We start from the raw sequence: 26,098 nt of genomic DNA, 5'->3' as shown, positions 1-26,098 counted from the left end.
GTGATAACAGAGTGTGTCACAACCATAATCCTCTCTAGTTTGGTTTATAACAACCGTGTTATTGTTTGTAATGTTTTAATATGTAGCATAATACTCTCCTGTAAGATTTCTTTACTCACATTTTTTTTAGTAATTATCGCTGTGCATGTTTAAACTGTATTTTTATATTCTTGTTTAGGGTGTCTATGGGCAAGTCAAATACCACTCACCAGGCTAGTAACGCTAGTAAAAAAGACACACATTAAACACTCCATTGCTAAAACAATCTCTGATGGTTGATAAACACCTACCGTCTCACTATATATCATCATATCCATCTATTCAACAAGTACTGAATTCATTTTGAAATATAGTGGGCCCCAAACAAAGTGCAGACCAGTACTTGAATATGAAAAATGGTATTTAGTATGTTGCGTAACGACACCCTGTGGTTTATCTAAGACTGACGGTGTGTAGAAGTGCTCGCACAACGAACAGTGCCCGTGCGTGCGTGTGTGTGCGTGCGTGCGTGCGTGTGTGTGAGGGGAGAGAAGGGTCTCAAACAAGCTCCTCCCGGCCGCTGGTTCCACTGATCTTGTCAGTCACCCTCGGCTTGGGTCGGCCACCCTTGATGACACCGCTCCTTGACCACTAGTTCACTCCTCCTCGCTCCAGTTGACACCTCTTTGGTGGATGCAGCCGCCCTCATTATATTCCCAAGACTGAGTCAGAGAGTGTGTGTGTGTGTACAATGAAGATCTACGCATTCCTGTGGTTGTGGAGAGGCACTGAGGGTTTTGGAGTGGGATGCGAGCCGCAGTCTCCAGAGTTAAACAGTGGAATCCGCTGCAGGAAAAAAGGCGACCGGCCCTGCGTAACATTCTGTTCCAGACGCGGGGTGCGATCCCTCATTTCTCGCTCTTCAGTTAAGACGTCATGCTATTATAGCGCATTCAGCCGAGCACTCTCTCAACCCAAGTTCACCAAGTTTTTTTCTTCTTCTTCTCTTTTTTTTTTTTTTACAAAAGTAAAAGTGCTATGTAGGTCAGCTCGTCTTTTTAATTCCGACTTGAACAAACTGGCAGGAAGGGAACGCGCCCCAGAGGATTCTGTAGCAGACGATGGTGGTGGGCTTTGGTTCTGCTTTGAGAGGAAACGTTTGGATCTGACGAAGGGTTGCCAAGCACACCACAGGGGGTCTGCATGTGTGTGTGTGTGTGTGTGTGTGTGTGTGTGTGTGAGAGGAAGAGAGGGCTTCATAGAGAGAAGTGTACAGTACATCAGTGTTCCGGGTGTGTGTGTGCGCGTGCATGTGTGTGTGTGTGTGCACGAAGACTGCCACCACCCCCCCTCGAAGCATGTTGACGTGATTCATGTCATCCAGCATCCCACCCCTCTCAAGCTTGGCGGTGCAATAGCGCTGTGGCGGAGACAAAGTGGAGCGATCAAGGCTGAGCGCGGAGGTGGGAGGCGGATGGGAGAGGAGGCGGGTGCAGACCACATTCTGGGGCACCCCAGGGTGCCCGGGCTGGCTGTCTTCTGACACTGTCACAAAAACCGTGTGAACTCAGCCAGCGCGACATCTTAACTGGCAGTGTTTTCGCACTTTCAGATCATTTGTCAAACACTCTGGATACTTCTGCTTCTAATTGTTCACAGAGTTGTGATCTGAGGCTGAAAGAATTAGAGGTTGTCGGGTTGCAGCCAAACTGGATTGTTTATGTCATTTGGTCGATGTCAGGAAGCTGCTTCACTATGATACACGTAGATGTGCAAAGATAAAATCACAGGTGACAGTCCGACAATACTGGTATTAGAAAAAGAAAAATATTCTCTTAAATTCAGTTATAAAAAGCAAATTGTGACCAAGATTTGTATCGACAATTGAAAAATAAACGTGTCTATGATCTCTGGAGGGGCTCTACTACAAAGTAGGTTCAATATGGTTGAGACCCAGAAAGGTTAAACTGTCGCCTGTTCAGAATAATCAAAAGTCATAATATGAAACTATTCCGCATTAAGAGTAATCTGAATGTTTAATCAAGCTAACGGGTCATTGGGTCGCCCATCAAGGAGTCATATCCTCTTTTCTCACGCGTCAGCGCTGTGCACTCTGCCAAAAGCGGTTAGAAATTTAAATAGTTTTCTAGCTACATTTTTTATGAAACACTATTGAGATCTTAGTCATTTCTCACATGAAGAAAGATTTTAATCATCAGACATCTGGATCTTAAGCTATCAGAGAAACAGGCTGCGCGAACGATAACTGCAGCTCAACTCGCAGCCCCTGTGGGTTTTTATTTGTTAACGTAAAACTGCTTTATTCAGTGTTTTTAATCACCAGCTCCGTTTGTTTTGGACGAGAGGAGACCTCTGTGGAGAATAAAAACCTCCTTTGATCTGATTGTTCGAGCCCTAGCTGTATTCCGAATTCCGTATTCTCTAACATACTCACTTTTTTCTTAAATGTTGGACTGGATGTGCACAAAACGATTTTTCCGTCTGCAGCATGTTCTCCAATAAAATTTCTGTCGGCTCTTTGTGGTTTGTCTGTTCCATCAACATATGGAACCAGTCACCCCCTGACAACTGGGGCGACTGGTAATCTCAGGGCAAAATACGAGGGTTTTGAACATTTGATTAAAAAGAGACTCAAGTGTGCTGGGAGCCATTAAGGAGAGAGTTAATGAGAGCGGGGAGACCCCCCGATGACCGCTTATCGCTTCGGTAATTTGGAGCCGACAGTCAAGGCCCATTCTGCCTGATAATGATCTCAGGTAATAGAGGGAGCACAGACAAATGCCAGCCATACAGTGTGAGTGTATCCCATAATACTGTATGTGGCTTCCGTTGTGTTTGAGCACAGCTAAGTGTGATTTAAAAATGGAAGAGATTGTGTTTTCAGGGTGTGAACGTTTGTGGTTCTTACCGGACTGTGGCCTGGTGATGGCGCTCTCGTACACGGGAATCCCCTCGCCCACATTGTTGAAGGCCTTCAGGGTGATCACATAGTGGGAGCTGGGGTCTGAGAGAGGGAGAGAGAGAGAGGTAAAGACAGAGCGCGGTGAGGGAGACGGGAAGAGAAGATAAATTAGCTATCCAACCATCTAATCAAGCCAAAACTCTCGAGACTCTTGACTCATAATTGCAATATTGGCCAGAATGAACATTCAAATGCAATGATTCCTCTCGGTGTGATTGTAATGGAGGCTTCAGTTATACCGCAATTTCACCCACAAATCTCTCCATTTCCCAAGATTATCGTTTTAACTCATTCCCCACATTTAGCCCTCTTTGATTGCTGTGATATTATTGTTGGAGAGTAATTGTACAATTCATTTAAAAAAAACAGCAACAGAGTACGACCTACATGACGAACGCAGCAGGAAGAAAATCTGTAATGGGCCAAAGGAACAAAACGTCTGTCTCGCTTTTTCCAACAACTGCTCATTACTGAAATGTGATCCATCACAACAGTGATCTCTTGAGTTGCATCAATAAATTGTTTCATGTAAAATGCATGAAGTCAGTGTGTCCCTTTCTCAAAGTGTTCTGACTGATCCTGCGCAGAGAAATAACACTTGTGCAACAGCGGGACCCAGCAGAACATTTGCCTGATGTTTCCTTTGCTTTGATGGCAGCAAAGTATTACAATTACCAAAACAAGTTTGTTTTATTTAAACATTTTTGACCTTTAATTAATGTGTCCCCATTAGGCCAATCTGTATAATTAGCGGCTCTGGCGTGCGGCGCGCCGAGAAAATCTCATTAATTCTGTAACTACTCACGATGAGGCACACATGATTTGCTTAATATTGCGTGCGTGGCCGCGCGCGCTCATTCGTAATTAAAATGTCAAACAACCAGTTATATTTCTTGGAGGACCATCACTGTAATGTTTTAAATGCTGACATTTTGGGCTGAGATTCGTCCCCACGATCTCATCAATATCAGAGGAAATGCGTTTTGACAAATCAGCTTTGATTCTCCAATGTAATTATTATCATATCAAATCAATACGCTCAGTAAGAACATGGACCAATACAGAATGAACACCTGTTCCTACCGAGGTTCTCGATCGTGAAGTAGCGCTGCTTGTAGTCCACTTTGATGGTCTGAGCATGCGGACTGCCAATGCCGTAGCCGATGGTGTACCCGCGCACCACGATGTCCTGGTTCTCCGGCGGCGTCCAGCTCACCACGATGCTGTTGACCAGTGGCCGGACATGAAGGGAGCTGGGCTGGTCCGGTACGCGTGATTCTGGTGAAGGAGGGGGAGGAAAGAAAAAAAACAGGAAACCTTCAAGCAGAGATCTTCAATTCAGTTAAAAACTCATCCCTCAAAAGCAGGTTAGGTCTGTGTGGACTCAAGTAAAGCTTAAAGTGATTTTACCATCCAGGTCGCTCTCGAACGTCTCCGTCGAGGTCCACTCGGTGGCCGGGCCTGTGCCATTCACAGTCATGGCCGACACTCGGAAGGAGTACTCTGTGCCGCGCTCCAGACCTGGACATGCAAGAAGAAGACGAGGTCAGACTCAAAGCTCGAGCCGAAGCTGAACTGAAGTTCAAGCAGCAATAAAAACATCGTGTCCCTCTCTTTCTAAAACCAGGTTTTAGTCACTTCATTTACTGCCGCTCTACACTTGGCCGCTCAATCGGGGTTTCGAGTTGCAGACACAATAAATATTTTGAAAGCACAAATATATGAAACAGATGCCCGATACTTCTCCACACAATTGAAGGAGAAAATCTATACGCCTGCCAGGGGAAGAATCAAGTTAAGGTTCCTGCGGTGGCAATGAACTTTCCTTTCCCCTCGATATCACGGACGGGATTGAAATTTATTTTCCACTCCTGGTTAATACGTTTTGTCGAGCAAACATATATTTTTTCCGTTAAGAAGCACGAGAAAGAAAAGTGTGTGTAAAAAACCCATAAAACTAAGCGGCTCAAGAAAGTAGAAGAGTCTGGATTTCTGTGTATATTTTTAAAGGCAGAATTGAGCCGTTTCACCGCTGGGTGCCCACTTTGCTATTCACAAAAGAGAGGAACGCCTGCTGACAAATGTGTTGCTGTATTAATTTGCCGCTAAATTTTTCATCGCCATCATATTGTCCCCATTTGCACGCTAATCCTGTAGTCTTTTCTCTCTGTACCCAGTATTCTGGGCCACCCTTGGGGGTCCCTTCTGAAGACTGCCTAACTCTCCGTGCCTCCAAGGCTACAACATCTCGCTCTAAACGCTTTTGAACCAACAAACACCCCTCTGTTTCACTCCCCAGAATGTTCTCAAAAATCGACTTTTAAGTGTATATTCTCTTTGATGCAGCACACAGCGTGAGGCCGGGCCACTTGAAAGTTGCCGAGACAACATCCAATATTAATCACCATTGCAGTGCGTCTCTTGGTGATATTGTGCATATTTTATTGGTAGCGGTGGATAACGTTAGGGGGTACAGTAAGAGATTTAAGTCCGTCTCAAAGTGTTCAAATGAAATGCAGATGTTGACTAAATAAACAAAGTTGCAGACAGACAACAAACAGCAACTCCGACACGTCTTTGGATTAAAGATCAAGTTGTTAAATCTCGTAGCGTGTCAGACTTAGCTCATGGCATCCTAGATGCAAACAGCAGAGATGAAATGGAGTCTGAAGGCATGAAAGTTTCGATGAAGGACCTATATAAAGCATCAAAAGGGAACACAGGGATTTGGTCGTCCCTAAGATCAAAATACAAGAGTTTTCATTATGGATCCGCCATTTTAACATTGTGTTCTATAGAAATGTATCACAGACGAGCTGGAGTCTGGAGTCTTTGGATTTGAATATGAAACGGCTGCAGACGAGCTGATGTTTTCAGTCAAGGGCGCAAATCACTCACAGCGATAGCATTATTTCGATGGTCCTGTTTACACTCTGCATCAAAACAGAGTGGAGCGCTCTAAACACAAGTGTGAGCACAGATAAAAAAAACAAACATGGAGGAGCAGAGTGACATTTGACCACAACTGTTGAGATGCATTTCAAATGGATTTCATGTCTGCTGCACAAACGGGAAGTGAAGTGGTCTTACACAGGCAAAAATATAAATATATATAAAATATTTTATATAAATAAAAGCACCACATTCACTGGGAAGTCTTTCTGAAAGAAAGGACAAAAAAACGTCTGTGCGCATTACCGTCGATGATTTTGAAAAGCTGGGTGCCTCCGGTGGTCTCGGCTGCTTCACTCCTCCGGGATCCTTTGCGGTATCGGATCTTGTAGCCGGTGATCTCCCCATTCTGGCCGTTAAGGGGTGGGGGCTGCCACCGGAGCATGATGCCCTGAGAGGAGGAGGGGAAAACAAAAGAAACTATGTTCAGCACATGTGGAGCCGTCTGTTTTTTGTTGGGCCTGCAGCTGTGAAGGTGACCTTACGGCTTCAGAGTTATACTCGCAACTTCCCACACGCCTTGGCATGCGTGTTTGTGTTTGCGTCACTCTGCAGGGTTAGCGCTCTTGCTGCCCAGATTAAACACCTGCCCCTCTCCTCGCCTCCTGACAGTGCTGCAAATGGGAGGGTCCCGCTAAAACAAACACCCCTCCGAGCGCCGGTGACGCAGTGCAGATTGACGCATTAGGAGGAAATAAGGCACATGAATAACAGAAGGAGTTGTCCCGATGAGTGGGGCGTGCAACGTGGTCAGGCTGACTCTGCAGAGACTCTGGAGGCAGAGTGATGGATGCAGGACTTTTTGCCGGCGGGCCCCGCGCTGCATCGTTGTGGGATTCATGCATCTGAGTTGTGTGGTGTGTGTGTTTGTTTAGAGAGATAGGTGGGGGGGGGGGGGGGGGGGGGTAGCCCAGTGTGGGAGAAGAGTTAATTAACGCTTCCCCACTGTCACACCAATGCACAAAAGCCTGAATACATGTAGGGGGGCGCACACGCACACGCACACACGTCGAGGGAATTGCGCAAATTAAATTTGTGTCAAGTGTGTTCAATTATTCCATTTTTCTTATTACACTATCGGCCTCCAACTCGTTATTTCCCTCTACCCCCCCCTAATTGTGAAAACCTGTTTAATTGGCTTTTGGAAAATTACAGTGAAAAGATGCCAAAAGTGAGGAAAAGAAAAAGGTGCGAAATAAGATCACAGAAACATGATTTTCAGGCTGCCTTGCGGGTAAGAGACGTGTGGTTCTGCTTGACAAGGCCCAAAGAGCAGAGTGAGAAATGCATGTTAATTAGTTTCCATTTGTCTGTACGTATCCAACAGCGTATTGTACAGAGGCTTTGTATCTATATATTTGAACCATAATTACTGACGTAATGACCGTTTACCTTCAGAATTAAACACAATGACAACAAATAGATGATACATTTCAATAACTCTTAGGAATGAAGGACAGCAGATGTTTGTTTCACAGCTGTAAATGGGGTCTGTCTGGGTGTAATTGGGGAGGGGGACAGCTGGATGTACACTGTCCAGTCAAAAAAATAATAATATTCTGCTACAACTCTGCTTTCCACAGAGCCGCGTCTCTTCATTTTACTCTCGGAATTGGCATGAGTGTTTCCTCTCCATAATTCTCAGCCGAGTATCCCTCAGCATGGGTGGTCAGTTCTCACTCAAACTGGGAGTGTGTGATAGGTCTCTCTCTCTCCCTCTCTCTCTCTCCCTTTCTCCTAAAAGCGCTGGCTGCTACTTTTGTAGTCAACACTATCCCCCGCGTTCTGTCTCGCATGTCATGAGTGAGAAACATCTCTTTTTTAGGGTTAAATTTAATCCATCACTCGGGTGGAAATATACAATAAACAGGCCTTCAGCTCTCTGTTTGAAGATCAAATGACTAAAAGAGACAGGCAACCGAGACCAGCTTCCTGTTTGAATCAGGACCCCGCTGTGACGCCTGCAGCCACCTCTGCAGGATTATCTAAATCAGAACTACAGTATGTTTAACTAGAACAGATCTGATTTAACAATGATACTTAAAAAAAAAAGAAAAAAAAAAAAAAAAAGAGTGTGAGAACACCACGAGTTGTCGGCTCAGGCTGTGAGAAATTTGATCCGGTTATCTTGGAGAAATTCAATCTAGCTAAACAAAATCTCACCTTCACATGAATCTGGTATGAATTTATTCGATATAAATGGTAACAAACGGCTTTGTAGCTTCCAACATAGCATCTTTTTGGTTGAAAATCAAACAGGTCAAGTATTGCATTTAGTTTGTCGACATCTCAAAATATTGTGTATCAATTTAGACTGAGGCGGTTTCTTTTCTTGCTACAGTACAGACGGAGAGGGATGCGGAGGATAAAACCTTCTGACAGGCGAGTCTCCTGCCGACGAGAGGATCGATGAGGGTTCACACACCCGCTTAACCAGCTGGGGCTGCAGGCCTCTGACGCAGCTAATCACACAGAGAAACCACGGCCTTCGGGCCTCTGGCTACATACTGCATTTGTTCAACTGTGTGTGTGTGTGAGCGACCAAACTGTTCAGGTATTGCTCACTTGTATGTATGTTGCATCTCTGGGAGTGCGCGCAACCAACCGTGAAAGCTTTTACTTTGAGTCCTCAATGAGGATGCTTTCACACCGGCGGTCTGGTTCATTTGGTTCGGACCAAGGAAAGGAAGACGCATTGTTGCATTCTGTTCACATGAACCAGGAGGCGTAAACATGATGGCAGACCGGTAACTCGTTTACTGGATAGCTTTTTTGGGGGGGGGGGGGGGGGTCATCCTGTAGATCCTGTTCATCCTGCAGCGTCAGGACCTCCACGTGGGGAAAAACAATTCCAGTGAATTCCAGAAGTTTATGCAGCGCTTTACACTTACACAGACTGATAGAGGTCAATGAGAAGATTGCCTCCTGAACAGATTTTAAGATCAGCAGATGGTTTCAATAGTGTTTACACTCTAGAAATCATGCTGAAAATCGGAAAGTCTGCCATCATAACATCCTGTGGTTGTTTGTTTTTAACACCACAAACAAATTGCACCAGAGTCCGCTTCAGCACCGGACCAAGACCAACCTTATCGAGCAGCCTCTGCTTGGCTGATAACCAGGGTTTGATTGACAGCTTTCACACCAGAGTTTGTTTTAACTGAACCAAACAGGTTACAGAAGGTTGTGGATGTCTTACCTTTGAGTTCTGGACCTCCAGGGTGAGGTTTTGAGGAGGAGCACTTGGTACTGTGAAACAAAAGAAAACAATTATTAATTAATTTAGTTAATGTAAAACCACACAGACACACACACTAGATTAGTTGATCAAATGATTAGCTGCTGTTGAATAATTTAGGTTTTATAAGTGTTGGTCTGAAAAAAACAAGCACTTTGATATCACCTTGGGCTCTGGGAAATTGAGATATTCTATATTAAGCAAAAGATTAATCGGTTCATGGAGAAGATAATCTGCAAATGAATCCCTAATAAAATCTACAGCAAAGTAACATTTAGACTAAAATCAGCATATTGGGGACTATTTTATATGAAGCAATGACATGTTTCACACGTACAGTGATAAAATGAATACCGACCGTCAGACAACGTGCGAACGGTGATGTCATCAGTGGAGACGCCTGGGCCGTGCTTGTTGTTGGCCACCACACGGAAACTGTACTCTGTGTTCTTCTTCAGCCCCGTCATGGTGTAGGACTGAATATCGATGTCAACGTCCTGAACAACGAGAGGGACACAAAACTCAGTTTCTTAAAAAAAATAATATCTAAAAACAGAATTGTGGGACGACAAATACGAATGTTAAAGGGATAGTTTGGATGATTTTAAGGGGGGTTGTATGAGGTACTTATCCAAAGTCAGTGTATTACCGACAGTATTTGACGATAGCCACCTTAAACTGATGATTTTTTTTTTTTTTTTTAAGTGCACACTATTTTTAGAATATTTCACAGGTTTACGTTGCCGTCAGGCAGTCCTTTCCCATGAGGAACAGAAGCTGTTACATCCATCTGCGCTCTCACCAAAGCCACTCGAGGCTGGTTTACCGTTGCCTCGATCACTTTGTCCGTTTGTGTTTGTGTCACTTTGGTGAATCCAAACTAACCAAAGTGACACAATAACACAAACTACCCGATTGAGGCAGAAGTAGACCAGCAACTCCTGCGTTCTGCGAGCTAAAATGACCGATTTTGCCAATGAAGTCTGGCTTTGGCGAGAGCAAAGATAACCGCTGCTTCACCTTGTCGTCAGACAGCTGTACAGTCCACGTTTGCAACAGGGAACTGAAGCAAAGATATTCTAAATACAGCGTTCACTCACTGATATTGATTGTTTTTGGTGGGGTTTTCTTTCAGGTGGCTTAAATACATTTTGCTGCTGGCCCGTCCACAGCAATGCTTTTCCTCCAACCATATAAATAACACCCAAACTATCCCTTCATGGCCTTCAACTCAGACATTTAAACATTCTTAGATATAACATATATAGTGAATGTGCTCACTAACAATTCGCGCCCAAATTACTTTGCGCTAATTTGCATTCAGCTCTCCGATAGTGACATTTGGAGTAAAAAGCCGAGACTTTATCGCGCTTCCAGGGCGGCCCGATCACAACCTCTGACCTCGTGGCGGATGACCGCATCACCCTTGAAGGATGCATCACAGGCTGTCCCTGACTTGCACCCCCTTGTCCTTTAATATTTCATGACCTTCCGAGCACTGCGTCTTTCAAACTTCATCTCTGCCTCGTCCCCGTCTTTCCTTCTTTTCATCCTTCTCCACGTCTCCTGCCTTTTTCACCTCATTTCTGGCTCTCTTCTCCAGGGAGCTGAGGCATCATTACTCGGTGCGCTGGCTGACGTTTCATCCATTATCATATTAAAGGCTTTTTAATGCCTCACTGGCTTGCACAGTGCCACTGCTGGGGCTGACTCAATATCTAACCAGCTGAATTCCACTCTTGCGACGGAGTTGGACCTGCAGAGAACAACTCGGTGATTCATATCTGCTCTTTTTTTTTTGCACGATTCGTGTTTTTGTGTGAGACGCACAATCAAAGAGCGAAGCCGAACAGCAGTGCAAAGACCCCTTTGGTAAATGATTAGGAACTCATCACAATTGTACTTAGGCCATGCAGTCATATTCTTTTTATCTAATGAACCACGCAAAAGCAAGTGTCAGCTGCACACAGTGCTTCTCCTCTTACAAGGTCTCACAAGTGGGAGTGAGACAATGACACAAGTTCCTAGTAAACGCTAATAAAAAGGCAACACACACACACCAAAACCTGTGGATGTTTTTTGGATTCATTCATAAACTACAGCTGGGCGAGTGAAGACCAAACCCAACCTGTTCGTCGCCAAAGCTTTTGTCGGTGTAGTACAACTTGTAGGTGAGCATCTCTCCGTTGCCCGTGAGGGGTTTGTCCCAGCTCAGAGAGACGGAGGTTGGCGCGTTGGACACCGCCTGCAGGTTGGGAGCCGGGCCGGGCACTTGCACTGAAGCAGGAGAGCAGAAATTAGAAAACCATCAAACACGACAATTTTCTTTCATCTTGAGCGCCCCTGCATCTTTGATGCATTTATTTTTTTTTTACATCTGGAAGACAGGAACGCAATTTAACAATTTCCAGCTATGGCTGCCAAAAACACTTTTTTTCTTTTGGCTTCTTCAAAAGCCACATTTCCCTCGTTTCCGCTGAGACCAACGAGACGGCTCGGTCCGATCGGTCCCCTCTGGGCTGGGCTGCCAGCCATGTTGATTTTCTTGTTATTCCCACGACAAACAAACTGAAGGTGTGCTGTCACAAAAACATCAATGTGCGTTTTGGATTCCATCAGCGTCTGCCTTAAGCTTATTTTCGGTGCGGTACACAGTTTATCTTATTTCGTCTGGTTAGTGGAGATATGAGGCGGGATTAGACGGAGAATCTATTAGCATGTGTCTGTGTGTAAGCTCTACTTTCTGTAAGATAGATAGGGAAGGAATGTCCATCTTGAAGGTTTAGAAATGTGGTTACATTATCTTAAATGAAATGCTAACACAAATATAACACGTCTCCCTTTACACTCGGTGCCGTGTCGTGAAGACGACATCTTTTAAGCTTTAAGTAAGATCGGACATCTTGTAAAAACAAATGAGAACATAAACATTAACGCGCGTATACGTTTATGGGAACTTGTCAGATTACTTTACATCCCCGAAGAATTGGGGGACTGTGGATTTCGAAACTGTTCATCTGATGCAAATGTAAACACACTTACATTAAAGCTGCCGGTCATCATGTTACTCTCTAAGTAAATATTTTATCTCATACCCAGTGTGCTGGAGGACAGAGCTAACTTAACAATATGTGTGTCACTGCACCATACAAAGAATGTGTCAGTTAGTATATATGGAAAGGGACATTTCTCGTCTCCTTACTGTGGAACATCGGATTTAAAATGAAACGGTGACTATGAGGTTAAAGTTGCGACTGTTAGACACAGATATATGTCCGCACGGTATATATACCTTGTATTTGCTGCAAGCGTTCCTGACAGAAGAGAGGAGCTCCCATTTGTCAGCGTGCACGGATAACAAAGTGAGAGAGAGTGTGTGTGTGTGTGTCCAGGTGTATCAAGCCAGTCTCTGCGGAGAGGTAATACGGTGCAGCGTTGTGTGCACATGCCTGGCACTAAGGCGCAGGTCAAAAGTTTAAGCTCCAATTCGTAGCATGTTCTTACACTAAAAGTGCACGCACGCATACAACAGAGATATACTGCACAGGTGCATGCCGCCCTCACTGCTTTCCCCATGGGTGTCTAGGCTCCTGCTTGCAGGCATTAACGTGTAGTGTGTGTGTGTGTGTGTGTGTTTGTGTGTGTGCCGATCCGTCCGCCCTCCAACCAAGGACGCCGGGAGAGAGGGAGAGACGGCGGCGGCTGACCTACAAAGTGACAGAGACTGAGCTGTGGCTGAGCCAGGAGGTGAGGGACGTCCACCCCGACGGTGTGCAGGGAAATCCTCGTCACTGCACTTTTGAAATGTGGGTGAGACGGAGTGATTTGGAGCAGCAGCCGTGGGGAAGGCTTACACACCCGAACACAAAGAGAAAAGAAGAGAACCCCTTTTGTCCTCTCCATGATTCTCATGTGTTCTCTGCTCAAAGCATCCTAATGAGCTTCTGTAAAGCATCTCTGTGCAAGGGAGATGTTTCAGAGAGAAAACCTGGAATACTAATTTCAGACATTCCTTACTCAGGTAGGCATGGTTTAAAGCAACACACACACACACACACACACAGACACACACACACTGACACACAGAGGGATTATATAGTAAATGTTGGGGCATAAACAAGAAGAGGCTTAGAAGAAGAAACCGCTGCTCTGCTGTTGGGTGGTCTGCCTTAACGCACGGCACTGAACAGCCTCCTCTATGTGTGTGTTGGTGCATGTGTATGGTGTCTCTGTTTGAAGTGAGCGTATGCTGTTTGTGAGTGAATATTTGTTTGTGTGCATGTTTATTTGCACGTTTGCGCGCTCCTTTTGAGTGCATCCTGTTTGCATCGGTGTGCGCCAGGGTGAGCATGTTTCCAACCAACTGGGCTGGAGTTCGGCTTTATGTTTATGTTTCTCGTTTACTGAGCACATATAAAAGAACGGTGTGTATGTGTGTATGTCTTTACCTTCAGCCTGGGTGGCCACTTTGAGCGCTGCAGAGCTCTCTCCCTGGCCGTTGCTGTTGTGGGCCACAACCCTGAAGCGATATTTGGTGTCTGGCATGAGGTTCTGGATGGTGACCTGCATCTCCCCTGGACGGCTGGTATTCACTACTCGCTCCCTGATGTGCGCACACACACACACACACACACACACACACACACACACACACACACACACACACACACACACACACACACACACACACACACACACACACACACACACACAGAACATTTAATAACTCTTATATTTACCAAAAACAATATTTAAAGCGTGTGAGAAAATAATTTAAAGGTTTAGTGGACAAAAAAAAAAAGTGTTGGATACTGAGTTAACTGATGGATTCAATGTATTCATAATGCCTGGTACTGTGCACAGTTTAGTTCTATATTATTGTGCATGGATGTTGATGATTTGTAAGTGTGCATATTTGCTGCCTTGTGCTACGTGTTATTGTCATTATTGACTGATAAATATTTAGTCCATAAATTGTCCGAAAAATTGTAATAGCGACTCTCAATCAACATTGAGATCAACCTGAAATATTCACATTCAATGTTTGGAAAATAGCTCCAAAGCCTTATTTTCTGTCCATCAGCTCATCAAATGATGCCTTCTACAGTTAGTTTGAGGCACACAGCCGTGTGCAGCCACACTGGTCTGTAAATAGTATTTGTACGCTCCGTGCATTTGCACAGACAGTTATGTATTAATTTGCATCTCAAGCTCTAAAACCCTTTTTATGCATTGGGCCACTTCTGAAAATGACTTGCAGCTATTTTACAGAGAAAACGTGAAAGAAATAGCCAAAACGCTGAAGAGAAATGGTGGAAAAACCTCTGAGCTTCTTAAATGTCCTTCTCAGACATGCACAGTAAATCCTCTGCACATGAGGCTGGGGGGGAATTATCACAGAGCCACTTTAAGAAAGCGTTTGAACTGAATTGTTTTGTTGATACTCGGAAAGGTAATCCTTTGAGGGAGGAAGTTTGTTTTTAATTAATTAACACTTACTGTTATGATAAGTGATTTAACTGCTTTAATTAGATACATTCAGAGTGGTCCGAGACTCCTGCACAGGAATGTATGTATATTAGTACTCTGCTGACTCCAGCAGTAATGCGTGCATTAGTACCCTCCTGGCAGTACTACAGCGGCGAGCGTGTACTACCTGCTAGTTCCATCCTGGCTGTAGAACACGGAGTAGGTTAACTCGTCTCCATGGGGTTCGGCTGGCGGGCGCCAAGTCAGCTTGATGAAACGGGTGGAAACCAGGGAAGCCACGACGTCCCGGGGGGCGGAGGGGGTGGGCCCCGCCGGACCGGCTACACCTCCGGAGCCTGGCGTTACATGGTCAGTAGTGTTAGGAGTCAGTGAGGGGGGAAGGAAAGAGGGCAGGGCTACACCTTTGGGTCGGGAAGAGGGAGGGAAGGAGGGATGGTGGGTTGGATGCAGCGAGACAGAGAGGGGGCAGGAGACAGCGGCAGCATAGGAGGGGATGAGGGGGCCCTCACGCAGAAGGGTCCGAAAGGAGAGGGGAAAAGGGGGTGAAATGGAAATGACAGTGAAATGAAAGAAAGGAAGGAAACAAAAAAAAGAAGAAAAAACAAAATAACAACAACGTAACAAAAAAAAGCCTTTCGGCGAGACAAGGAACCACAGAAATTAAACACTTCTTCTACACTTACGAAGCTGACAAATAAAAGCACAATACAAGGGGGACTACACATGCAGATCTACACACAGCTCTCTAATGTCAGGGTAGTGGGAGAAGAACATGGCGTCACACATTTCACTTCTCACCAATCATTTGAAAAATGATTGACTTTTTAATTAACTTAAAAACAACAACTGGCAAATGGAGGGAGACTTTGTTTTGGGACAAAGCCACCGTCTCGCCTCTCAAATGCACACAAGAAAACCGTCTATGGAATTCAACGCTTTGATTTATCACCACAAAAAAAAGACCCCTAAAAAGTCTAGATTCTCACAACTAAAACACACAGATGTTTTTTGTTTTTTTTAAACTTCAGCCGTCACATTCCACAGCCTAGCCACAGAAATGTTTGTGATTTCATTTGGTGGTTACAGTTTTTTTCTTCTTGAGGAACACACTGAGAGATGTGCTTTCCATTTGCTTGGCAAGTGTGTGAAACTAAACCAGAAGGAAAGAATGTCAGTCAGTCCGCATGACATTTCCATTTGTTAGCAGGTCAAGGAAATTGCCTGGAGGGCAAAGCTGAAATACGGAAGAGGAGTACGGTAAGCGTAGCGTTCAAACAGTGTATTATTACTGGAGGAAATAGTTTTCAAATACAAAGCGGCCGCTGGCATATTTGTCTGTCGTAGCATGTGGGCTTACCACAGACATGGCTTTCAATATTTGTTTATATTTCAAATTCCACAGAGTTCATTGACTTTTGTGGCCGGAGTGATGTGTTTTTTTTCCTGCTATTTGGTCCACACTCACGCTTCCACACTCACACCCACTGCGATCCACGTGCATCTGCACAAACATCAAGGTGTTTGTGGTTTATAATGAATGTCACGGTGTTTGCATGTACAGTATGTTCTCATCTGTGTGTGTGAACACCAAATACACAGCTGTCTGCAGAAGGTTGTGTTTGCTCTATGCTCAACACCTTGGATTTAAAATGAAACAATGATTTATGAGGTTAAAGTGCTGATCGTAATCTTTCATTTCGCGAATATTTGACACAAACCTAAAACAGAAGAAAAAAATCAATTCCTCATATACACGATTTGGTTGAAAAAGTCAATTTCTCAGAGATTAGCAAACACTCGATGTCTTCACTTCTTGCAGTTTGAGCCTCAGCAAGTAAGACTCTGAAGGATTGAGGTCATGTGACTGAAGAGTATAAAAAACATCTGTTGCGTTGTCTGTATGTTTGGAGGGGGGGAGGGTCTAAGATATAAACAGTGCTAGAACTCCTCACTTCAACTAATTTGGATGTCAACAACCTCAAACAACCTTTCAGCTGGAAGTCAACACTTCAACCTCAAAGCCGCAGTTTCATTTCAAATCCAATTTTCTGGGATGAAAAAAAACAAAAGACACATATCGTCGCCCTAATACTCTGACTGCAGTGTAAATCATCAGACGCTGAACAATCATCCTCATGTATAAAGACACACACACACACACACACCACTCTGCTGTCCCACATACATCACGAGGCTATCGCTACTTAAACAAGAGCTAGAAGACCGTTTGTTGAGGAGGAAGCACTTCCTGCACAACTAAAACGTGAACACAATCCAAGGAACATGGAGGATTACATGAAGTGAAAATACAATGCGAATACTGCCACAAATTGGTGTTGAGACAAAGTTCCACCAACATTAAGTATCTTCATTAGATGAAACGGACACAGGGGAGAGATTTATGAATGCAGTCGAAATATTTAAGACAACTACAGCTTCTCAGGAGGCTGCACTCAGGCCTCCATGTTAAAAGTCTAATGGAGAGAATGCAGTATGAGGGCTTGTTTACAACTGGACAGCTACAGTACCTGAACTACACATGCTGACAAGACTAACAGATGTTTGATAAATGTTGTAAATGATCTATTTTTAATTAGGACCCTCTTCAATCCAAATAAATTCTTCGCCGTGAACTAATCGATCTGTGAAAGTAGAGTTTCTCCAGAAAAAAACAGAAAAAAGACTTTAGAATGTAGCAAATACAATCAGGAACGCCATACTGTCAGAGAGATACTGTAAAGCCTGTCGAGAAATGCATTCTGGGATTAGCAAACGACCATTAGATGTAGTTTCCATCTTTATACACCTTGTCAGCTGTATGTAATTGACATGCTGCGCAGTTTTCTGTGTCCTTCTGACAATCTGTCTTGTACATGCATGCCTAAAACTGTTACTGTAAGGAGGTGTCAGCCTCCCACTGCCGCTGCCAGGCTCTATTCATAGCTGATTAATAGTGCCATTAGTCTCTGTGCCAGAGGTAATGAATGGCTGGCATTAAGGCTTAATGAGGAAGGTTACTCTGGATCTGCATAATAAATCTGGGAAACCAATACGCAAAACAGTCAAGACAAAGACACGCATAGCAAAGCATTCATCTTGATATTCAACGGGAGCCAAAGCCCGCTCTGAAATGAAAATAATTGGGAGTAGCGTTAAAGTTCTGATTAAAGCCTCGTAACTTTTATCGTGTGCCGCTAACTCCATAATCCAGTGCTGTGTATTTCCCCGGTGAGTGGAGCTGTAAAGTTGCGCCAAGCAGTTGCTTCATCATCTGGTCTGAGCACAAAGATAAGAGGGGCTGACGACGCACCTCCACCAAGAGAGCATAAATCTACTGAATGCAGATATCTGCCAGCAGCACCCACCGCACTGGAACTACCGATAGCCTTTTCACGGGGAATCCAGCAGGCCGTGCCAAGCTCTGGCTAAAAGGATTTTCTCAGAACTGGTTTCCGTGTCTAATGTGGTTCGGTAATGACGCCCGCACGAGAGATAGATCCCAGCACAAAGCGCACGGTCCATTACTGAGTCACTACTTTTATCTGCCGTACAATGAACGCAGCGTGAATGAATGTACTCAGGAAGGCCCGGTCTGGAGATTTTTTATTGCACAGACACAAAGCAGACTGTCGATTCAAGCTGGAAGTCTTTGTCCTGCAAAACATGCGAACATGCAACGGGTGAGGAAGTGTGGGGCGCACATCTCTGGGCCCGTGGTTGAAGTGCGTGAGGATGATTATTTCTGAAATAAAGACAAATGTAAAAGGCAATGCGAGTAACGAGAGAACACCTCAACACTTCTATGGGTTCTTAAAGTAAATGTGGTAAAAGAACTGCTGACAGCTATGGCTGCCTCCCTCCCCCACCCCCCGACAATCTTGTTTCTCTTGCTCCCTTTCAAGATAAGGCTGGAAAGATGAGCCAGCCCTGACAGCTGCCGACATTCGAGCGGCTCCTTAATGCGCCGACAAAAGGAGCGGAGTCAGAGAAGACCGAGTGAAGACAAAGTGAGAGGTGGAGAGAGAAAGTGGGGAGTGAGAGAAAAAAAAAAGGGCCGATGGAGCAGGTTTGTGTTTTTCGTTGTTGTTGTTGTTGTTCTTAGTTTCCTCTTGACGAACTTGTCGAGAACGATAATGAACTAAATTTTTTACTCAATTTTCAACACTTACAAAACGCTTTCCAAGCAATACAACAATAAATGAAAAGCAATAAAAAAAAAGTGAGTCATTCATCAAAAAAAAGATTAATGAAAGTGCTTAGTGCACAAGGGGAAACAATTAAATCTCTGCTAATTTCACCACAGATTTGACTTTCGGACTTTTCCCCTGCTCCTTGTGTTGTGAATGCCTCATCGTTGGCCGAGGGAAAGCTGAGACTGAGACGCAGTGCCGGGTCGGTGGGGTGTCGGCACACACTCCCTTTTGATAAATCGGAGACAGTCGAGATTAAAGTGCAGATCAAAACCTCACGAAGGCTTAAAGTGACGCGGTGTTCCAACTCGCTGACATGATCCACAAAGAAAAACTCTTTCCGTCTCTTACCGATTCCCCAGGTATATCAAATGGCATCGCACCCTCCGCATTCCATCACTTTCTAGGGCGCAATGATCGGGAAACGTTTGAGATGTGGCGTGTTCCTCGGGAGAGAAGTACGTTTTCCATCAATTAAAAAGAAATACATGGCAATCCCACAAATGAGTTTTGAGTGTTTGAAATGAGTTTTTCCCCTGCAACAATCTTTGAGGGGATGAAAGTGGTGAGGGTGGGACCAAAGGGGACACATCACCGTCAGGCAAATTAAGGGAAATAACTTCTTACAGAATATTGGAAAAAAAAAACAGGACTTCTGTGCCAGCTGATACTTTTCAATGCTGCGTGCTTTCACAACGCAGGAAAAGTGGAGCTCAACAATCTGAGAACTGATAAGCGGCGTAACGCCTCAATAAGCACAGAGCCTAAATGCTGATATAAAAGGTTTGAAGTGGGTCACAGATGTATTTACTTCTCTACACTCCCTAAACACTCATGTGGCGGCGGAAACAAAAGTGCGGTGTGGGAGGACCCATGTGATGGATCCATGGGCCTCCTGGACACCATGTGGCGACGCAGCGAACGCTTCAGTGGGATTGAGGGGGTTGTTTGTACCTCCATCCATCAGGCGGATGAAACCTCTTTGTGTGTTCTTGTTGATCAACTAGAGACATTATCGCTTCGAAGCCCTGCAGGCTTTTTCTCTTAAATGGTTATGGAGTTTTTATCATATACGTCTCGCTTTTCACATCCCAAAATCAACATTCTCAAATTCCCCGTGGGCCGTCATCAACAAGGAGACGGCTTTTGCATGTGGTGTGTTTTGGATGAGATGGCGGTAGGCCTGCGTTTGCCCTTTGGCAATTTCAGTTCTGGTAGTTTAGTTTTCATAAAAAAAGAGATGCGTGTGTGTGTGTGTGTGTGTGTGTGTGTGTGTGTGTGTGTGTGTATATATATATATATATATATATATATATATATATATATATATATATATATATAAATAAAAAAAAGGGACAATCACTGCTGTGGGTTCTCAAAAATATACACAAAGCAGAGCGATTAAATGTGTGGGAATGTGCAAAATGTCATATACGTTCTACCGAGGCAGGATCGCAACACGTCGGGGAAAACCCAACAGCCTTATTTTAAAAAACGACGCCAGTAATTGAATGGGGTCGGGGGTGCATCAATAATTAATTATCCACTGTGTGTACATACAGCGTCCCTTCACCATCAAACATATGTACCCCCTTGATGCGTGAGCCACTGGTGAGTTAATTTGGGTGTGATTACTTTGTTCCTCCGAACGCCTTGCTTCAGCACACACACACACTTGCAGAAACATGCACGATCACGTGGCAAACAGCTGCTTGCCCAGACTCTGTATGCAAATGAGGATGTGCGACTATATGCTATACAATGCAAACCTCCCCCCCGCCCTCGACTCCACCTCCCTTCCCACTTTGACAAATCGGCATCATATGCATCACGTGCTCCACATGCTGGCTGGGACAGGAAAGCGAGGCCTCTTGGGCTCTCCTTTTCAAGCGGATCCAAGCAGCCAGCGATGCCGCGCGTCTCCAGAGCATTTCCCCAGCGATGCCCGGGACTGGAGACACGCTTTCCCCCCGCACTGCCTGCCTTTGTATCTTATTACCTTGGAGGTACACAAATACAATTCAACCTTTCCAGGGGAACAGAGTGGGCCGGGGATGGAGTAATTGATTTCAGAGAAAGCTGTGTGTGTGTGTGTGTGTGTGTGTGTGTGTGTGTGTGTGTGTGTGTGTGTGTGTGTGTGTGTGTGTGTGTGTGTATATACACACACACACACACACACACACATGCACTTGCAACGTTTTATGTATAAAGTGAGTGGTGCTGAACAACCAGGAAAGGGCGGGAAAAGGTCAAATAGGATGTTTGCAGGAGTGGGAGCAGCTGCAGCCCCTTTGGGAGACGCGCTAACAAACAGGCAGCTAATCAGACTCCAACTGTAGCGATGAAGCAGCCTCCCTGGGTTAGGCCCACTGAGATGCGACCATCGCGCGACGCTAGCAGGCAGCGGGATGCCCACAACCCGCTGCGATGTTCCTCTCTATTCTACTTTTAGCTTATGGAAACTGGAAGGGCGCGGTGGAGAGAAAAGGGAGGGGGCGGGGGCGGCTGCTAACAGGAGAAATAAAAGCTTCAGTGGCGCCACTCACAGGGGTCAGCTGCCTGCACCGAAGGGAAGGGTGTGAACGGAAAGTGATGTTTTTGTGCCATGTGGTACTTCCAATTACTGCACCCAGAGGACCGGCCGCAGCCAACAACATCAGATCAGCATCCTGGATGAGTGTGTGTTGGAGGTGGAGGGTGTTATATTGTTAAAGAAAAAAGGGCACGTGTTGGTGAGGAGTGTAAAACAGGCCGTCAGATCTCACACACACACACACAGTGAGGCTAAAAACTGGTGTTGATAACAAGACTGACCTTCAAAAAACAGCACTGATGCCTACTTTTTAACCTATTTTTTGTTCTCGCTTTCCTGTGCAAAACAAAAGCAAAATAGACACCCATAACATTTAGCAGTTAACACTTAGGCGACCGACCATTTATAAATGAGGCAAAGCCTTCCACCAAGGTTGAGTAAATACAGCCCACACACACACACACACACACACACACACACACACACACACACACACACACACACACTTACTTAGCCATCAGCGCACGAATAAACAGCAATTTGGTGGAGGCCAATTTCGGCTCTTCACAATCAATTTAGGCTACAATCCCTCTGATCAGCTTCCTGCAGCCCCCCAGTGGGGGAACACATTCACTAATCGCTATCACTAATATGGTGCGTGTGTGTGTGTGTATTTCAGTTAAGACACTGTGTGCACATTTTAGGGCTTTATCCCCCTAATTTGAATTTCAATGCATTTCACTGCGAGGCAGATTTTAGTGGAATATATTCACATTTACATATAATTATTATTCCCCACCAAATGCCCCTGATTTTATATTCCCTTTTCATGATCACAAGCATTTATAAAATAAAATTAAAAAAATAACGACAATGCTCTAAATATAACAATATCATCATGTTTGTTTAATCAATATCCCACCAACAGCAAATAAGTCTCAAGACTGCAAGTAGCAATAAGGTGCTCATTATAATAATAGTGTAGAGCAGAACCTGCAGCTACATGTAGTGAGCTTAAACCTTTTTTAAATGGAAAAGGATTCAAATACTTTCTTTTGGAGTTGATTTTATCCCCCAGTTGCACCTTATTTGCTTGTGCTTAGTGGCAACAGCAGACTCCTCTCCGCCTCTCAGGCTTCTTCTCTCCGCTTCGGCTGCGTCGCTCATTATATCAACGTAATGTTGACTTTTGGAAATCGCAATAAAAAAAAAATGTATATAAAAACTGAGGCCTCAGAAATTACAGAGGAGTTGAATCAACCACACAGCAAATGTGACAAAGTTCATGAGAGCAGTAACTGTTTGAGTGCCCTGCGGTTCGTTCACACCCATGTGACATCACGATGTCCCCCGCCAAGGCAATCGGCAACGCCGCCCAAAGACCACGTGCGCATCCCAGCAGTGTGTGACAACGGGTGTCACATTTTCACACCGCCTGCACTGCGCTGACACATTCACATGCTCACAGCGTCACACCGAGCGCTCCTGCTGGCCCGGCCCTGACCCTGCTAGCGGATGATGGAGCACACCGTATTCCCCGAAGTGGGCTTTTTTAGTCAGTGCGGATAGAGTCTGGCTGGAGGGGAAAGAGGTCTTTTAGCAGCCTATTCTCACTTCTTGATTTGAAGAGGGAATAAGGGTGATGCTGGGGATGTCTGTGGCTCGTCTGCCTACTCCAAACTTGACTGAAACGGTGTATTTGTTGTTTAATCATGATCTAGTTACATTTTATAGTATATGGATTCATAAGGAAGGGAATTTCTTTCCTCAACACTAGCTAGAGGCCCTACCACAGTATATCACACTGACAGCAGCGCTGGGGAGACCTGCTTTTAAGTGTCTCCCTTTACTTTCAATTCAATATCACTTCAAATACTTAAAAGAGGACGACATCAAGACATATTTGTACATAAAAACCCGTCCTGGTTGCATGGCGGCATACAACCACAACAATGGATTAAGGCCGCTGTGTTCCCCGTCTCTTGTGCATCAGCAGTCCATGTGGAAACAATTACTGCTGCCGTTGAAACGGTGCAGTTTCAATATTTGGGTGACCGTTTGAGTTACACATTTTCTGCAGATCAGTTCTGTTTGGAAAAGTCATCTCTCTTAAGGCTTAGTGCAATATTTTAAACACAAAATGAACGAGTCTGGAACTTTCTTTTCCTTTTGTTGCTCACAGCGTGAGCATAATCGCTTCTGGCAAGCAGGTCCACGACATCTTTCTTTGGCTTTGTGTTCCGCTCAGTCAACCGGCTGTAATGGCGGTGCTCTAGTTATCTGTATTTTTCATGTTGTTGTGGTTGTTTGTTGCCAATACTGTTTTTCTTGCGTGTTAATATTTCACGTCAGATTTTTTTCTTCTTCTTTTTGTGTGCCTCAAAACAACTAAATCGTATCTGGCCTAATTCATTTTTAAAAAGGAAAAGTTGTGAAAACTCAACGGTGAAAGTTGGGGACATGTATTTTTGTAGCCGGCGAGGTAAGAAAATCAAGCGTACCCAACAACACTGTGCTGGACGAGGAGTAAATATAGTTTGAGTCACTTAAACTGCAAGCTAGCAGCCAGTGACAATATTCACATATTTGATTGTTTAGACGAGGGGTGTCAAACTGGGCCGGACTAGTAAAATCATAGCATAATAACACATACATAATGACAATATTCATCTTGTTTAAATCATTGGTGAAGGTTTTTGGATGATAAACCCTATTTTAAAAAAGGTATTTCTACAATTAACTAGACCGAAAATTCAGACAATAAGCCCACTGTTCCCTCGCAGTTCGGCAATATCTGTAGTAATGGCATTGATTGCGACTGTGGCTCAATGGTTAGCAGGCCCGTCTTTCAATCAGGGGATCAGTGGTTTGAGCCCCCGGCCCTCTTTTTTCTCTTTTCTTCTGCAATTTTAACAATTATCCCGCGGGCCGGACTGGACCCCCTGGGTAGGGAGTGACCACTTCTTATTTTTTCGTGTTATACAATGCGGGTAAATCTGAATGGATTATACTTTGGTGCTCTTTTCCGTAGAATGAACTGAACAACAAGCACTGAAGAGAATCTTACTGATCTAACAATGTACGCATGTCCATATTGACAAAAGTTAGCTGGCTTCTTATTCAGACCTGCGTTTATTGGTCAAAACATGCAGCCGCACCCGGCGAATAAAAGGGACTCGGCTTTTAATGGAAGTTTTACAGTTTACTAACAGTACACAAGGCTCCATGTTGCCTCTAATTAGTCCTCACAGGCGACATTAAACTTCCACTTCATTTGGTTTCATGTGTTGTGTGTTAGTGACATTTAAATAAAACTTGTGTGGGTTATTTTCTTTACTTCTGGATCCTAATTCTTAATAGGTGTTAACCATCTTGGCCCAGATCAAAGCCAGTGCTTGTATTTATTTGTATTTTCAGGGCGGTGCCAAGTCATCTGCAAATACTGTGAGAGACTCCTGGTCCCCGTGTCATTTCACAGGGAGGTCTGGTGCTCAAGACTGCCGCAATTAATTGATTTGCTAATGAAGTTACGGTATGTGCGACTCTCGAAATAACCCTTCCAGTATCTGTCAAGCTGCAGCTTTGGGGACGGCACACATGTCAGTTTATCATGCCAGAGCTGCTGGTGCCTGCTCTCATAAATACACAGAGTGATGGAGGGAGAGCAAAACCAGGAGACACCGTGAGCACTCAGGCAGCGATGAGGCATCTCCATCTCTCAGTGGGGGTCTAGTACCTCTGATGGGAGGGGAGGACAGGACTCTTCTGTTTGCTGCCACAGGTCTAGGAAGGGGAAGGGGGGACGACTAATGGCAACACGGCTCGATAGAGGGGCAAGGGAGAGGAGGGATAGCGGTAAAAAAAAGAGGGAAGCAGGAAAGAAGGGGAGTAGAGGAATCGAGGAGGACTGCTTGCCTGTTTAAGCTAGGGATTAAACAAAAAGCTTGAATAAATGCATTTGCATCAGAAATACAACGTCATCTTTCCTTCTTTTTTGTTGCCATAAGCCGACCTGAATAAAACCTAGCAACGCAACCCGACAGGATAAAGAAGTGTTGCACACCATCAAGCACCGTCTGATGTTTATTTCCATCGTGTCATCTTTCACCTCAAGTGAAATGCCTCCCCTTTGTCATTCGTCTCAATGCAACTCGACTTGCAGCAGACGGGGCTAAAGCAGCAAGACGGCTCAGCGCTCGTACATCCAAACAAGCTTTCAGGCTCTCCAGTGAAGTACTTGGCTCGGGCACTAGGAGGCAAAATGTCAAAACGTTGTTCGAGTCCGGATGTAGGGATGCAGAGATGCAGAGGAGAAGAGAGGAGAGATGGAGGAACAGACAAACCCAGACAAGGGAGTATTTCCATATTTTTTAAGCCAGCACGCCATATGGAAGGAAAAAAAATAAGCATTCAGATGCAAATTGAAGTGCATCTCTTCCAATTTATGCAAATATGAGAAAGCTAAAAAAAAACAAAAAAACATGCACTTAGGCAAGTTAAGGGCAAACGGCAAAGTGAGTGCATCCACTTCTCTTTTGTTTGCAAATGTTAAATGCAGATCTGTATGCATTTTTCATATTACGATTTAAATGTAGGTGCATGAATCTGTAATTTGCCGTTTTTAACAAGTGGGCCTCTACTGAGAGTTCCCAGGCTCGTATATGGCCTGGGTTTGTGATTGGGTTGTTAAAAGAAGAATACACAATGCTGAAAAACGTGCAGTGGTTTTTCTT

At 44.6% G+C, this 26,098-nt stretch overlaps 1 protein-coding gene across 1 annotated transcript in view; it reads right to left on the bottom strand.

Moving 5' to 3' along the window:
* The window catches only part of neo1a (neogenin 1a), a gene marked incomplete at both ends in the record, with an annotated part of 146,129 nt that overhangs the window by 16,202 nt on the left and 103,829 nt on the right, over positions 1-26,098 (bottom strand). Inside the window, 9 exons of the mRNA XM_079217567.1 lie at positions 2,909-3,004; positions 4,046-4,240; positions 4,373-4,483; positions 6,161-6,305; positions 9,114-9,163; positions 9,511-9,649; positions 11,281-11,429; positions 13,601-13,755; positions 14,809-15,043. Coding sequence (XP_079073693.1) covers positions 2,909-3,004; positions 4,046-4,240; positions 4,373-4,483; positions 6,161-6,305; positions 9,114-9,163; positions 9,511-9,649; positions 11,281-11,429; positions 13,601-13,755; positions 14,809-15,043 — 1,275 coding nt within the window. The remainder of the gene's footprint in view (positions 1-2,908; positions 3,005-4,045; positions 4,241-4,372; positions 4,484-6,160; positions 6,306-9,113; positions 9,164-9,510; positions 9,650-11,280; positions 11,430-13,600; positions 13,756-14,808; positions 15,044-26,098) is intronic.

This window comes from Taurulus bubalis (assembly GCF_910589615.1).
Source record: "Taurulus bubalis genome assembly, chromosome: 4".
Lineage (NCBI taxonomy): Eukaryota > Metazoa > Chordata > Actinopteri > Perciformes > Cottidae > Taurulus > Taurulus bubalis.
The sequence above is the reverse complement of the archived record's forward strand: the minus strand, read 5'-3'. Positions and strand labels throughout refer to the sequence as shown.